Source organism: Periplaneta americana, chromosome 1 (assembly GCF_040183065.1).
Source record: "Periplaneta americana isolate PAMFEO1 chromosome 1, P.americana_PAMFEO1_priV1, whole genome shotgun sequence".
Classification (NCBI taxonomy): Eukaryota; Metazoa; Arthropoda; class Insecta; order Blattodea; family Blattidae; genus Periplaneta; species Periplaneta americana.
Genome location: NC_091117.1, coordinates 165,928,052 through 165,945,961, shown reverse-complemented (window position 1 = coordinate 165,945,961; position 17,910 = coordinate 165,928,052). Strand labels below are relative to the sequence as shown.

At 35.1% G+C, this 17,910-nt stretch overlaps 1 protein-coding gene across 1 annotated transcript in view; it reads left to right on the top strand.

The window, feature by feature from the left end:
• The window catches only part of LOC138708852 (trypsin-like), a 34,768-nt gene that overhangs the window by 14,694 nt on the left and 2,164 nt on the right, over positions 1 to 17,910 (top strand). The window contains exons 3-6 of the mRNA XM_069839106.1: positions 6,821 to 6,918; positions 11,757 to 11,904; positions 13,801 to 13,914; positions 15,356 to 15,496. Of these exons, the coding sequence (XP_069695207.1) occupies positions 6,821 to 6,918; positions 11,757 to 11,904; positions 13,801 to 13,914; positions 15,356 to 15,496 (501 nt within the window). The remainder of the gene's footprint in view (positions 1 to 6,820; positions 6,919 to 11,756; positions 11,905 to 13,800; positions 13,915 to 15,355; positions 15,497 to 17,910) is intronic.

Below are 17,910 nucleotides of genomic sequence, written 5' to 3'. Positions count from 1 at the left end.
TTTGCCGATTTACCTTGATAACTTGTTATTTTCATCAATAATCGAACGCCCAGTTATTTTTGTAAAATATGCTTTAAATCAAATGTAGTATTTCAAGTGACAGTCGAACATAATTTATTTTATTTGTACTCTACGTGCTCATCTTCGTAAACTAATAAATTGTCTTTCGTACCATTCCTAAATGGGATATGGATCACTTCATCTACCCACAAATTGCAAAATGAGATTCGATTCTCATTCAAATTCCAATAATCTAAGCTTATCTTAGTCGCTGACTTCCTCTCATTGGCTTATATCAATGTGCGGGTATTGGAGCGTTTCGAACGGGAAGAAATTTTGACTAGGTGATGTAAAAATGTTCGGGTTACTGAAACATTTCAAACGAAGAGAAATTATGGCTAAGTTCACTTTTCTTTGATGTCAATTAGCAGTAACTTCTCATTTTGCTTTCGTGACTAATTTGCCGAGTCTAAGAAGTTTTATTCACTGGAAATAGCCAGTTAAGCTGTTATTTTTGATCCGTTATTTTTTTAAATAACTTGTTAATCGATAACCGTTTATTTTCAAAGAACCTTTCATTCCTACTGAGAATTTCCAAGAGCAATGTACTGCTTCTCCTACAAAGTCAATACAAAAGTTTTCATTGACACTATTAGTTAGGCCTACTTACAAAGTAAGAAATGTGATAATCTTATTGAAAATGATTCATGTCTTCTAAATTCGCTATAGATTTCAATTGCGTATTTTATTTATTTATTTACTTATTTATTTATTTAGTTATTTATTTATTTAGTTACTTATTTATTTAGTTACTTATTTATTTATTTAGTCATTTACTTATTTAGTTATTTATTTACTTACTTACATACTTATTTACTTACTTACATACTTATTTACTTATTTATTTATTTATTTATTTATTTATTTATTTATTTATTTATTTATTTATTTATTTATTTATTTATTTATTGTGGTAGAGTTAAGGCCATGAAGCCTTAAAAGAGGAAAATTGTGTTGAAAATAATTTTAATCTAGGGTTAATTATATAATGAAAATTTGTGCAACATTAATCATGTATACAATCGTGCAATTGATAATTCGTATTGGAAACACAAAAAAATATCCTGCTCGCAATTGTGTTTTATTTAATTGTGTACCCAATAAATGGCTAGGGTACAGTTCAAGAAAATAAACCACAAATAGAAAAGTCATTGGTAACATGGCAAAGAGCCGTCTTTGCAAAATATAGACTTAGGATGACTGCGGACCTTGTACGAATCCCGGAGATGGCGGATTCCTATTCCCAATGTTCAGGAGAGTTTCTCGAGGTTCCCATGCTTCCACCCCTCTCTCTCCAAGTTCTGCATCTCTGGTTTAGTCACTTCAACACAGTTTTAACGAGCACAAGCGATACCTATCGTGTAAGTCTAAGATAATAATTACAGCATATCGTTTACGGCTTTTAGATGTGGTTAGTATCGTCCTGGTGTGCAGCGCGCTTTATGTTCATTGTACAATTTTTGTTACTGCACGTGCTTACTCGTTGTGCAATATATTATATTATTGTGAAACACCTTGAGTAAACATTGGACTGAACGTACAGCTATTATGTACGATATCTTAATTTAAGGACAGGAAATGACTGCTTCCAGGAACACGGGACTACGACCTAACGTCATAACATGACGACAGTTAAAATAACTACGTTAAAGCCTGTGTAATACAATATTATGCTGGTATCATAATCGGTAAAAAAAATTTTGTCGTCTTAAAGGACGCGAAAAAAAGCCTACTTTTCCCCTACATACGGACATTGCTATAATTGAATAGCTCAAGTCAATAAGTGATGGACAAAGCAAACGTTAAGAATGACTTTTTAGGGTACTCCAGGGTCTCTCTTTCACTTCACCAACATTTTCTATCCCTTATAGCCAAAATTGACTGTGGTGAATTCTTGGGGATATTCGTCTGGGGATTAGACTTGGCTGTCAGAAGAAGAAGAAGAAGAAGAAGAAGATATAGTGATGGAAATTAACAGCTGTCAAAAGAAGTGGAGGGATCATATTTGCAATGCTTGGGGAAAGTGGCATAAGTCAATTTTCACAAACATTTTTTATTAATTTATTGACAACTTACGGAACATCTGCTCGCTTCTGAAAAGAGACATAAGTATTTCTCCCATTACAATAATTCATACAGAAGAAAATCAAATCGACATAAACCAGTGTGAAGACAGTTTTTTTCCTTCTCCTGTAAAATTAACATCTTTGACTTGTGCCACTTTTCCCGAGTACTACAGATATTTTAAAAATAACTACGGATAGATATCCACGTCAAACTTTGGGGTACAGACGATGCGGACGAAAATACATTGGACGCCCTAAAGCTAGATGATCTGATCAAGTTTAGTCTCAGAACGTGGAAGGGCATGATGATGATGATGGTAATGATGATGATCATGATCATGGATAGGCAACTCGTGCTCACAAAGTGTTAAAAAAACCTTGAAAGAGGGAAAGACAGACGGAGCCAGCCGCAGCAGTTACAAGTTGTTTGTAGTTTCGCTGCAAAAGCAGTTCACTGCCACGATGCACTCGAGAAAAATGGAACGTTGAAATGGAGAGACAGAGAAAGAAACGAAGCTGTGTCGGAAAGAGTGGATGAAGAAAGAATGATGCTGAAACTGATCAGAAAAAGAAAAAGAAATTGGCTGGGTCACTGGTTGAGAAGAAACTGCCTACTGAAGGAATGCACTGCACAGTGGGACAGATCGCGGAACAAAATCAATTTTCACATATTCTCATTTTTATGCGTGTCCTATCTCAAGTTGTTGCTAATGAATCACAGAATACTTATCTATGAGAAAGAAGCTTTGACACTAAACATATGGACGTCACACAATGATGTTGACGAGGATTCCCCTCCGTAACCAGTTTTATTGCTCAGCCACGCTGAAACAGTGTAAGAAGCAAGCTTGTTTTCTGTGATCTGGGAGTGACACTTTTTGTGATTCTGAAATAGAAAATGAAGAACAAGGTTGGTAGATAATTATTATATAAATTTTATGTTCATAATAACTTTGAATTTTTAGAAACGGAATGTTAACTTAAGAGCGGCAAATGCGATTTTTTAAAACTATTTATCAAAGTAAACGTTGACTTATAATAGGAGAGTCACACAGAGTCACATTTATTTTTATGTCAGAATGTAGGTTTAAGTGTGCACTTTAAGACTAACCTAGTTTCTTTTGCTCCTACTGACCGCTCTGCATGTGGTTAATTTTTTACAGACTCGGAACCGCTACCGGTGATTTCGCGCCGTGATCTATTTCCAATGCTTGCCAATAAAAGTGGCGGCTTAGATGAACTATATAGATGTTTTGAACAAATTATGTATTGAAACATGTGATTCTAATAGTGAGAAGTGCATTCGTAATATTTTGAAGAATATTCGAAGTAATTTTAACAGACGTTGGATGCAGTGCCACTGTAAAGAGGATTATCTTCTTAAAAAACATTGTTCTTAGCATGTCAGAGACAACAACAAAGATATTTTTGCAGCCAGAAAAGAGGACATTATTTCTAGATTTCGCTCTCAATTAGGGCTTCTTATTGACAAGCCGAAATCTGGTGGGCCTGGGACATCAAATGATGGCGATTCTGCACTTCGGTTTTTTGAAAACCAACAAATTACAGCCAATATTACGGGCATTAGTAAGACCTCGTTCACAGATATGCTGTAATTTTATGCACCATTTCATGTGGATAATCAATATATACTGAAGCTTTTGAGAAGTACATTAATGATACAACCCAATTATATGTACAATTATATCAATGGTACTACATGCCATCCAGCGTGCATAAAATACTGATAAATGGACGAAAAAGCAGAAACTGCGATACTTCCTGTTGGGATGTTATCTGAAGATGCTCAAGAGGGAAGACACAAAGATTTACGAAAGTACAGGTTAGATCACGCTAGGAAGTGTTCTCGTGAGAGAAACTTAGAAGATGTCCTGCACATGTTGTTAGTAACTTCTGATCCCATCATATCCCAGATCAATCGACATCCAAGACCAAGAAAATAAAAAATGTCAGTTGAGGTAATTAAACTGCTACAAGTACCAGCTGCGAGTGCCAACAACAGCACTGCTCAACTGCAACCCCAAGATGAGGACGACAGTAGCGCTAGCGGGTCCGACACTTCTGGAGATACAACAGACGCTTCAGATTTCTAAACATGAGTCATAAAATTTATTACATATATTACTTTTCTCTTCATAGTAGTGTGTGAAATAATTTGTTACTTTAATTTTTTATTCGCATTAGTTGTATGCAATTTCTATTATTTTATGATTTTTTTTTAACAAATAGGGGTTCTATACTAAAATAATAATTCTCATACATATATTTCATCAAATGTCATAATAATTTACCTTCATCTTGCTATTTTCAACGATTCGAAAGAAATTTATCAATATTAGATTTTGTTCCGGCTAGAATCGCAATCCGTCCCACTGTGCACTGGAAGGAATGGTGAACGGGAGAATAGTTAGTGGGAGAAGAAGATATTAAATGATAGCCGACATTAAAATATATGGATCATATGCGGAGACAAAGAGGAAGGCAGAAAATAGGAAAGACTGGAGAATGCTGGGTTTGCAGTGAAAGACCTGCCTTGGGCAGAACACTATGAATGAATGAACATACAAATCTCATGATGACATCATGGTTTGTTCTTTGGAACGTTACGCATTAAGGAAAAGCACAATATTCACTGTCTGGAGACCTGCTAGACTGCAGCGATTTCTGTTACTCTAATCAGGAAAATAGATAGCAGGTACAGTAATCTCCCTTTATCCGAGGAATTTATCTGCGGTTTCACTTATCCGCAGTTAACCTCGGCGACATTATTTTACCGTCTAGCGTCCTGGTTCACAATAAACCGGGAACTGAAACGACAATGAGAACGAGAACGGAAATATTGTTAAAATAAATGTACTTAAATGTGAGCATTCGCAATTAACTATTGTGAATGCCCACATTTAAATGCATTTACTTTAACATTATTTCCGTTCTCGTTCACGTTGTCGTTTCCGTCCCCGGTTTATTGTGAACCAACCTTTAACCTGAAGAATTTCGTAGAAAATCTAGAATTTAATCGCACTCTTGTATTCATAGACCGTGGTAATATCAATAATCATCACTGTGCTTAGAAAGAGGCATGAGAATGTATCTGTTACCATTACAGTGTTATTTTTTGCTTCTCCTAATATCTTATTGTTTGTAATTTGAGAATTAGACTTATCATAGGTATCATTATTCTGTGACTGAAGTTCTGGCTGATATGTACATCTATTATCAGACAGCACATCTCACTTGACGATATGCGTCAGAGGAAAAACAATTGTTTGTATGCATCTGAAGTCTGGCTAGTGTAATATGTAGCTAGTTGGCGATGTGAGCAATGGAGGGTGAAAGGAACTGGCCACACTACCCCATTATCTCCTGACCTAGTTGCCTCATAAGTGGTGCCTTCTTGATATCACTTGTGAGGTTCAGACCTGTCTTCGGACAGATGACCAAACAACAATAGGTAAGTATTACATTTATGTTAACGGAAAAATACTTACTTAATAGGGTTCGATATATTGCTACAAAAGCTATGAAGACTTTTGCAAGGCGATGAGTATTATTACAGGCACTGAACTGGGCTAGAATGTACAAACAGGGCCACTAGTGTGGCGTAAAGAGTTGTAGAGCAAATGCTGCGTGAACTGCTTATGCTACTTTCTTTTTCTATGTATTCGCGACTGTACGGTGAATCTTGTCTCATCATCCATGGCGAATTCTTTGACTTAAGGCTGGTTCACAATAAACCGGGAACGGAAACGACATTGAAAACGAGAACGGAAATATTGTTAAAATAAATGTATTTAAATGTGAGCATTCACAACTAACTATTGTGACTGCTCGTATTTAAATGCACTTATTTTAACATTATTTCCGTTCCCGTTCTCGTTATCGTTTCCATTCTCGGTTTATTGTGAACCAGCCTTTACCTCGTCACAATAAGTTGCCTTATCGCTACCACCAACTTTACCGACGCTAGGTAACTTCGCATTTTATACAGCATTGTTGAACGATTTAAAAAAATACAAGTTTGGTGAAGTATACAGAGTGGAAGTGAAATAACCTTGCAGATTGAAAGAGACGGTAGTGTACACGTAAATGAATAGAAAACCTATATTACGTTTTGTGATTAAATGAATGGTTAATTAGGAAATTAAGTTTGAAGTTTCAGCAGTCCGGCAACATCGCCGCTAAAACACACTACTCATATACAGATGCAAGAGGTCAACGAACTTGGTGAGTCTCCTTACGTAAGCTGCCAAGACGTTGCCACGCGTTCGCTTCGTGCAGTGGTTTGAATTTAACGGTTTTTAAAATTAAATTTACACGAAAACCGTGCACGCTATTGAAATACGCCGGAGGGATAAATTATTCTTTATTAGATTTCCTATCGATATGACAAAAATCACGACCCTACTCGCAGTAGTTACCGAATAAGAGGTTGTTAAACATTTGGGTAAAAACATTTTTTATTCGAAAAAAAAAAACATGAACTTTTCACCATTATGATATATATATATATATATATATATATATATATATATATATATATATATATATATATATATTGTTACGTAAAACATGAGCTATTCGCTCTGGAAATCTGCAAGGCTATTTCACTTCCATACTGTATAGAAACTTATCTCTAATCTAAAACTTGAATGTCCAAATCTGATCTGTTTCAGGTTATCGTTTATGTTGAAGTTGAAGGTGGAAAATCGTTATGTGGAGGTACCATAATCGCAGAGCAGTACATCCTCACGGCTGCGCATTGTGTTTTCGAGTAAGTTCCATATATACGAAATTATTTTCATACAGAAGAGCTTCTAATTTTAAATTAATAACGAATGTAACTTGTAATCACTTAATATCCTCCGAACTCCTACTCTTCAGCCTTAAGATTACTGATATTTTATCTTTTATCGTGGACAATGGAGAATTGTTCTTATCTGTTCCTGGTATTGCTTTCAAACACATTCCGAAACGCATTTATCTGTACAGACTATTTTCATGGTAGACAGTGCCTATTAGAGAGCTGCAGACTAAGGCTTACAACCGGTTTTCATTCGACTGATCAGAGAGCATCCCTCAAGGCCGAGCATTCAACCGAATGTTCGACCTTAAACCGGTTGTCCCTTAGGTTTTGCAGGCTAGACAGAACAGTGACATTTTCTGAGTACACAAACGGAGTAACAATTGAAGGAAATTTACCATGTGTAGTTTAAAAAATGTTGTTGTTGTTGTTGTTTTCTAATGCCAGGCATTTGACAATGAAGTCATTTGACCTCTTGCACTCCAATATTTTTCAAAGATATTATCATGACCAGCCACTGAAGCACAGATTTTGAGATGTTCCCTAATCCATTTCTTGGTTTGAGTTGCGCAATGGACAGTTAGGGGACTGATATATTCCAATTCTATGCAGGTGTTTGGCCAAACAATCATGGCCTGTTTAAAAAATGTATTGGCTTAGTATAAACCTACAACTATTTGGACATTTTATTATACTAATACACAGTTGAACAAATGGATACCGGTAACAACAAAGAAAATAAGTGTAATGCATAATATGAAATCTGGTGTGAAAAGAAATACAAGAATAGAATAAATTACAATTACTGACTAAGTAGAAGAGCAAATAAGTACATACATTCTATTGTAACGTTTACACTTTAAACTCAAAACGCATATCTCTAAAACAGTAGTTGTTAACGCCTTTAATTTTTCTAAACAGATGGACTATTATTTCATTAATAAATCATTTTAAGAAGATATAAATAAAAGTACTTTCAAGCTCTAATGCATGTTTTGCTCTTGACAATACCAATAACTGTAATACCTGGATCAATTAATGAATCAGCTAATGGATGAATGTATGAACCAATCAGTGAACCAATGAATCAATGAGTTGATGGATGGATCGATGGATGACTGACTGATTTATTGATTGAAGTGAGAGAGGAAGAATTATCAATTAAATCTTAGGCCTACACTATGATAATCGCGTCCTTGCAAGGGCTCTTGGAACTCCTCGAACAATGTGGTCTGCTGGTCTGTCTTTGCAGTCCATCCATAAAAAGTGAGAAATAACTCTAATATTTATTAAACCGAACACTGAGACACTCCGCGAGACGGATGAGGTTTGCATACTGACTACAGCGCCAGTCGTTCAATAGCAATTGTAATTTATATTTTTCGTAACCGGTTGTGCACGATTCTAGTGTCTATTATCTTCAATTCATCATTGGAAATGTGCAACGATACAATCTCAATTCGAGTTCTACTGCCTTTCCTTTGTAAAAGTACATGAGTGCAAAATCAGAGATTAAGAAGCGGAGATGAAAGGTGAAGAGGTGGTCAGTAGTAGGACGGCATCAAAGTGGTTCGAGCGTTTCAATGATGGAGACCTAAGCCTTTGACATTAACCTCGCTGAGAAAGGCACCTACCCTAGAGAATAAGGCAGTCTATCTACACTAATAATAAATCTGTAGCCAAAATTTTTCTGGTAATTTCCGATTTTCCAAAATTAATTGGTGTTAACATATATAATTAACCATCCTGAAACCGAAAATCGCTTTTTTGAAATTTTTGTTTGTATGTCTGTCTGTCTATCTGTCTGTCTGGATGTTTGTTACCTTTTCACGCGATAATGGCTGATCCGATTTATATGAAAATTGGAATATAAATTAAGTTCGTTGTAACTTAGATTTTAGGCTATATGGAATTCAAAATACAGTAGAACCCCGATTTTCCGTCATCCTATTAACCGATTGCTGGATTATCCGACTGTCTTTCTCTCTCGCTCTTTTTTTTTACTGCAGAAAAAATATGAAGTACTATATAATATTATATTAATACGAATTTTTTTCTACAGAGTGTTTTCTTTTATAAATCTTTACCCTTATACAGTATGGTCAACTCATCGAGGGGCCGTACTGTTTAACTTCTATGCAAAATGTTTTCCACGGGTGTCAAAAGAAAACATGTTCTGCTACGAAAAAAATGCAAGGAATTGAGTGGTTTGAGAAAAGAGAAAATGTGATTCATCTCGCATCAGAATACGAAATAGGAATTACAACTGTGCACAACTTTATGAAAAACAAATATAAAGTGTATAAAGTACGTACATCTACAACATGAGACCTATCTTTCCACAGACAGTCGTCATAAGGATTTTTGTCGTTGAAAACCAGACTCAAATTAGTGAACTTCTGATCTACTATCTAGCGTGATAAAACAAAAGACCACGGAGGAAATTATGAAACTGTAATATGTACTTAATTTATTAAAACCTTATATGGTTCGGATTATCCGATTTTTTCGATTAACCGTTCACTCCACCCCCTTCATTACCACGGATAATTGAGATTCTACTGTACTTTATTTAAAAGGGGGGGTTATAAGGGGGCTTGAATTAAATAAATCGAAATATCTCCCTTATTATTAATTTTCGTGAAAAATGTTACATAACAAACGTTTTTTTTAAATAATTTCCGATAAGTTTTATTCTATACAAAATTTTGATAGGACTGATATTTAATGAGATAAATGAGTTTTAAAATTACAATAACAACGCCATCTAAGGCGCTGTACTGAAATAAAAACAAATGACTTCGTCTATAAGGGGCCTTGGACAACAACAATCGAAAGCTATTAAACATAGCCTACAGAGAATGTTTCTGTGTTTGTATGAAGTAATATCGGAAGCTAATTAATTGTTTAATTATTATTTCACCATTGGAAAGTGTAGTTTGTCTAGATGGATATAATTCTACAATGTTATTACAGTAACTTCTGAAACATATAGCAAGTAATATAAAGTATACACATTAAAACTAAATGATATATCAATCTTCATTAAACTATAGTTGCATGTAATAACAATTAAGAATCATGTTAAAGGAATTGTCATTGCACCAAATGATTGCTCTCTGGACCAAAGTGACCGCATTTTAATTATTTAAATACAATTTAAATTAAGTAACATATTAAACGATTTATCCTTTTACCAAACACGAATGTTCCCTGGATCGAACGTCCTATTTTAATTATGTAATTACTTTATATTTATTTCTAACAGGTGCAGCGGAGCGCACGGGTACGGCTAGTATTCAATAAAATGGAAGAGTCAGTAATAGTGGAAAGGCAAAAAATTTTGTTATGAAATAAGTTCAGAATACAGTGACATGGATATGATGCAATGTCCAATTAACCTGAAGTATTTTAAGCAGATTAGTTAATCTAATTAATCCAGACTAGTTTCAATATAAAAAAATTGTCAACAGTGACTTAAGCCAAGTATCCATGTTATTTTATTGTGTACATACTTGCATAACTATTATAGCCTAGTTATTGTAAACGATGTAGTATTTATTACTTTAAAATAAATAAAACTGGACTTTATTGCTCACTGACATTATATAAACACAAGTAATAATGAATGTATAAATAAAATGTTGATTCATGTCAACTTTAATAAGTGTCCCTTTTTTATTTTGGAAATCTGCTAAAGAAGTGATTAATTAATTGGTACCACGAATGACGTCATCGTATTATCATACAATGAAATGCGATAATTTCATCCTTATAATAATAATAATAATAATAATAATAATAATAATAATAATAATAATAATAATAATAATTATTATTATTATTATTATTATTATTATTATTATTTATTTTAGCTGGCAGAGTTAAGGCCGTAAGGCCTTCTCTTCCACTCAACCAGCAAAAAATATACATACATATGTATGAACTTATACGGTTCCGCTTGTTAAAATCTTACATAAAGAAAATCACAATCTTAACATACTTCATGGTACAAATTATGAGACTTCAATACGACGTTTCTCTCTCATTTCGTCATACATGAGAAATCAGGTATCTACTGTATACAATATCGGGGGTCCTCGTGGTCACTTGTTACGTGGAAGGAATGAATGAATGAATGAATGAATGAATGAATGAATGAATGAATGAATGAATGGAGAGGGGAGGGGAAACATTTAAAAGAGAGGGGAAAATGCCTCCTTGCAAGGGTGTTCGGGAGTGAGAAAAATGAATATGTGAGCTCCAAGCCTGTTGGCCACTTATCTCACTCCGAGTGTCGTCATTCTACTGAAGGAACTTAAGATAATTTTAATGAAAGCCGAAAATATACGTAACCTAATAGTTACAACGTGACGGGGGGACGGGGAAAGACAGAAGAGCATCAGGACAGGAAAGCCGGAAGATGTTAAAAGTCTGTACATTGAAAGAGACTGTCGCAGTCCTCGCGGATGGTGCAAGTTACACTAACGTTTGGCATAGAACAGCTTGGAATAATTAGTCTAGTGAAAAGAGAAAACGACGCTCTGACTTTAGTTGCTCTCTGTACCTGTGATTAAATTAACATCAATTATTGAGTAATTGTGCAAATAGAATAAGTGAATATCCCAAAAAATCTGACTCAACACCATCTTTGTCGACCAGATATTCTAGTCAAGACAAGCTGGAAGTTGAATGACGTGCGTCTTGTATGGAAATCCCACGCTTCGGTTGTAAATTATTCACTATGTCATATCACTGATTTACGTTATAATTACTTTCAGATATTCATAATTAATGATTTGTTGCAGTTCAACTCCTAGAGCTGTAGAGGTCTGGGCTGGAGACATCGATCGCGGAAAGAAATCAGATTTCTGGAATCTGACTCCGGTTTCAGAAATCCACTACCATGAAAATTATATTAATGGCCGATATTATAATGATGTAGCTGTTTTGAAGGTAGGTAAATTGCAAAGGTATTCAATAGTGAATTGTAACGAAATGTTCAACAAACATCTAAGAGAGCTAGTCCTCAAACCTTTTTACTTTAACGTCTATTTCTGAAAAGTGGATCTTGATTAAATCACCTCCCCCCTCCAAAAAGAAATAAATAAAAATAATTATAATAAGCATGCTGAAATTGGCGATTTTAACTTAAAATTCAACAACAACAATTCAAACAACAAATCCATAAATTTTCTAGACATCACAACAACAAACATACATTCAAAGTATACAGAAAACCCACCACAACAACAACAACAACAACAACAACAACAACACACATACACAACACATCCAGCCACCCAACACAACACAAACAAGCTGCATTCCGAACAATGGTACACAGACTACTCAACATACTAGTGAACCAACATGATTACAAAGAAGAGCTAAACACAATCAAATATATAGCACAAGAAAACGGATACAACCCCAACATAATACGAAAGACAAAACATAATCACAAAAAACATACGAATACAACACAAACACAAGAACACAAAAAAAAAAATCACACTAACATACGAAAACAAAAACACACACAAGATTTCAACCTCATTCAAGAAATTAAATTACAACTTCGCATACAGAACAAATAATACTCTACAAAAACATCTCAACACAAACAACAAAAACAAACAAATACAACCACTCGGGCGTATACAAACTCAAATGTAACACCTGCAATAACTTCTACATAGGACAGATAGGCAGATCATTTCAAACACGTTACAAAGAACACATCACAGCCATAAAAAATTACAGAACACTTCCACATATGCAGAACACATTACAAATGCTAACCACAACTACAGAGACATCAACGCAGACATGTAAATTCTGCACGTCCGACCAAAAATCCAGAAACTAAACACACTAGAACAATACGAAATATACAGACACACAAAAACACATCCAAATGAAATTCTCAACACATAACTCAATTTCAGAACACACACATTCTTTGACTTCACATTACACTACACAAACACAACCCCACAGGAAACAAAACAAAAGTCGCCAAGACCAACAACAGCCAGTTCTGAAGAAGGCCAATAGTAGGTCGAAACATGTTAACCAGGTACAGTAAAATTTAACACGAGAAAGTCTTATAATACATATTCCGAAGTGATATCGTGTTAAAAGTTGCGTAATCAAGATGTATATTTAAATTCAAGTCACATTTCAATCTAAATATAAAATATAAATATATATTTTTATTCAACAGTCCAAAGACTAACTGAAACCTCGCAAGTGACATCAATAAGGTATCACTCATGAGACAACTAACACAGGAGATAATGGGGTGCGGTGGCCAATTTCTTTCCCCCTTCATTTCATACATCGCTGACTAGTAATGCATCTAGTTCACTAATCAGACTTGAAATGTATGCAGCAATAAAATAGGATAGTTAAGTTATCGTCGTTCTCTGAGTTGAATTATAGACATAAATTTTGTCTCTCACTTGTTCCGCCACAATTGAGTCTTGCTTAGTACTTGATGGTATTATGAGTTAAATGTTACTATAGTTAATCATATTACTATGTAAGTCATTGAGGACTGAAATAATTACTGCATAGTAAAGAAAAATTTATTTTACGCAAGTCACTAAAAATGTTTTTGGTGCACACACTTAAAAAACATTCGAATGAAGAAGCTCTAGTCTAGGACTAGACAAGACTAGAAAAGACTAATATGTGTGGTGTAGAGTGTATTAAAAGAAACAAAAAAAAATGTTAAGTTGACATACTAGTACTTAAGCTGCAGCTGAAAAAAAAAATCATCTTTTACTTACGTCACTGCTGTGTTAATTGCAATTAATATTATTTTCTGATAAATTTATTTTCCAGCTACAAACCCCCTATGTACTGAATGGATATTCAATAACAAAGCTGCAGCTCAGAGATAACTTTGTTTCTCCAGACACACTTTGTACTGTGAGTGGATGGGGGGCAAGGAAAGAAGTAAGTACTGTAATGACTATTAAGTTAATATTTATATGAAGAGTGAATATAACAATTATACAATAATTGCATGTATTCTTATACAGAATTGTTATCGGTTTGGTTTACCTATGTACCGGCGGGCGGATCCTCGGCCAGCACTGCGGTTGCGGCCGCCAGAATTAGTTCGTAACAGTTGCTGTCCGACCGAGTGGTTATGTCGCAGGATTGGCGAAACGGGGAAAGTCACGTGGCAGTTATTTACTTTACGGGGCCCTTTCTTTAAATTATTTTAACGAGTTTTATAATATTACGTAGATTTCCAATTCCGAACAGCAAATATTTTCAGGAAAGAGCCTATCATCCCAGCCACTAGCCTTTACAGAGATGCCAGCATAAACGGGTGCGGGAACGAGATGCTACATAACCACCCGGTTGGACAGTACAACACACTTATAATATTGCTGAAAAATGTCGACTCTCTTGTCCCACAACGAGTGGAATTATGAGTAAATTATTTTCTCGTTCACTCTCCCCATTTCTTCCACTCTAATTCTTGTAATTTCTAATTTAACATCATCTTTCAGTTCCTGAAACCCGTTGCAAAAATTCATTTGCAACCGTGAATCACCAATGAATTTGTTGCGTTTCTCGCAGATGATGTAGACACGCTAGCCTGCTGAGCTAATTTTTTTTAGCGATTTTTGTGAAGAATGTTCGAGAATAGCGCCAATGTCATCTAATCTAGTCTCTGTTAAAACTGATCTGTTCCTATGACGTTTGATCCAGCGTTCTCATATTTATCCCTTACCTTATGTACTGCCTGCATCGTCGGCGGTCCAGAATTCGGAAATTTTTTCAATAAATTTCGTGCAGAACCGGCGAGTCGATTCATAGAGCCCAGATGTTTGGCAAAATGCCTTTTCTTACTGTTTGGAATTAAATCATTATTTTCATAGATATAAATGTGATTTTGAGTAAATCAAAGTGATAGGGCCAATTTTTATTTTGCCTATTTTACTTTTTTTAAGGTGTTTCTTACTAATAAGTGTCTTTTTGTCATTCTAAAGCAATATTTCTTCTTTATTTACAATTTTCTAATTAATTGTAATGTAATGTGTATGAAATTTAAATATTTGAAACAACGACTAACTTTACTAACAATAGTGAATAAAAGTAATTTATTTCGGTACTTAATCTGCTAATAATCGTGCTTTAATACTATTGGTATAATATGAATAATGATCGACAATCCACAGTAATTTTCCAAGTCGCCTGTATAGTTAACCGAAGGCTGTCTAAAAATAATGAATTTATAAAAATTCCAAACCAAGCAAAGGAATTTGAGAAATATCACAAATAATGGAGGGAAAACGTAACAGGCCGCTAGGCTTATTACTTGACAGGCAGATGATTATGATTATAAATAAATAGAAGGAACTAATAAGAACTTTCTCCGCAGAGAGGAGGGTCATCCAAAATTCTTCAGTTTGTTCCTGTGCCGATTGTGGATTTGAAAAACTGTTCTGCTAACCATGGAAAGGAATTGTACGAAGGGGAAATATGTGCAGGTTATAGCACAGGAGGGAAAGATTCGTGCCAGGTTTGTATTATAACTTTAATACAAATTTATAAATAGCATGTGTATAATAACACACTAATTTACAACATCACTCATATTCTTCAATTAGTGGAAATAAAATTAAATTTGCAGTACCAGGATTATTTAAATGTGATCATTATTCCTGTAAAAGTACTACTTTTAAAATCTGTAAATTGTATTATTTATTTTTTTCTTTATTATCCGATTGTTTAATTATTCTTTTGTTCAATTGTCTATTTGTCCAATTGTTAATTCGCCTATTTATCTATTCTTTTATTTACGTATTTATTTATTTTACGTTCACTGGAAGTACTCGTATTTCATATTGGTCGGATTTCTTCTAAGACGCTTTCTGTTTCACCGTTTATTATCCTTTTATCGACTGTTTCTGTTGAACTTCCTCCCTTACAATCTTCTGCCTAATATCATTGTGAAGTGGTGATGGTTGAACCTTCCTTACTCTCATTTACAACAGAAATAATAAGCCATTCGACTTCTTCTATTAACAAGACAATGTTACCACAGTCTAGTATATACAGTCGCGAAGCTCAATAGGTAGTAAATATGCAAACATTAGATAGTTGCTCACCACTAGGATCGCTAATATCGCCTCATTACAGGCAATGCAAAATAGTACCGTCACAGTCTATGGTTTCTAGCACCCTCAAAACTCAAGCTTCGTGACTGTATATAGTAGACTGTGGTGTTACTGTTTGTGCTACAGATCTCTTCATGAGAACGACCTGATATACATAGTCAAAGAAGTCTTGTGATATGTAAAATAGGAAGATGCGACAGTTATTTGAGCCAAGCTACAAACTGCGCAGTGGTTATACTTAAAGTCAATAGCGAGACAAAATGCAGAAGATGGAAACAGTGATTAATAACTATGTTCAGAACAATGTGCGGGAATTAGTACTTCAAGAAAACAAAATAGGAAAGCAACAACTATAATATGTTTTGACAAGGATACGGCACGATTAGGAAATTTTTTCCAACCTATTTTTCTCTTCACAAAGAAATTTCCACTCTACAGAAATTCCTGCAATCCTGTAAAAAGGAATTGGGTTTACCAATTGTGGGAAACAAGAACGGTACAATCGAGCTGAATTTCAGTTCAAGTCATGCAAGGATGAACGGCACTTCTTGACATAACGTCGCAACAATGTTGCTAAGCGAGAAGTCTATTTCCGATTCATAGAAGAAATATGAGAGGGAAGAAATGAAAGAGGTGGTGTACTTGGATTAAACATGGTTTCACACCCATTACAGAATTCACAAGTGCTCGCAAAACTTCAACATAGGCTATCGGAGTTTACACAAATAACAGCCCAGCCCAGAGGCTATTAGTGGATCATGCAGATATCGAAAGGAGTTTTAAACCAAAAAGTATATTTATGTGCACATATTATTATGCCAAATCGAAATCAAATAATTAGCATAAGCAAATTAACGCCAACAATTTCATCAAATGCATTACTACGCAAGTAATTCCTGGGCTATCGCCTGGCTGCATAATAGTGTTAGACAACGATCCTTGCCACAAGAAAGAGGAAAACAAAGCTCCAATAATAGCATCTTTAAAAGTGACTTCCAAAATTGCCCCGAATAAACATTCGTCTACATTTTGTAGATGATAGCATGAAACCGGAACTGATCGAGCTGGTGAAACATAGCAAGCCATCAGTCATCACCATATACTACGTCATAAACAGCGTATTCCGAATCTCGGTGGACAACAATGATGTCACGCTGCAGGAAATAGGAACAAAATTGCTGGAAGGTTCGATGGTTATCATGGCGGCTGTACAAGTTGTTGTCTGTGCTACGCTAGCAAGATTTTGCGAAATTTCCGTACTGTCATCTCGTTCAAAGAAAAGAGAGGATAAACAATTTATTTCTTGAACCAGTAGTAATAACTGGTCCGTTGACATGTTCGCTCATAAGCCATTAACATATTGTTTTTACGTTGTGCTCATTACAAACAATACAGCAGAACCAAAGCAGAACACACCGCCATGACACAACAGTGCACGATGTCATTCGTCTGCTAATTCCCACCCTATACAAGAACTAATCAGATTCACTGATGGCGGCTGATGGAGACTGCCACCACCTCTGCAAGCTGATGGAACCGGTGCGACATCGGTGGAGCATCAGTGACGTCATCGTTAAAATTCGGAACACCGTGATGCCATCAGATTGCTCAGCGCTGAGATTCGGAATACGCTCAAAGATTTTATTCCTGCAAGACTTCCTCCATACTATCTCGACTTCAATACGGTGAAGTACATTTGGGATAAGTGAAAGAATATTATATATATATTCAAAAACTTTGGTACTTTACATTTTAAGAGGGACGATGGCCGATGCATTCCAGAAAATTACAGTGGAATACACGAAACAAACTATGA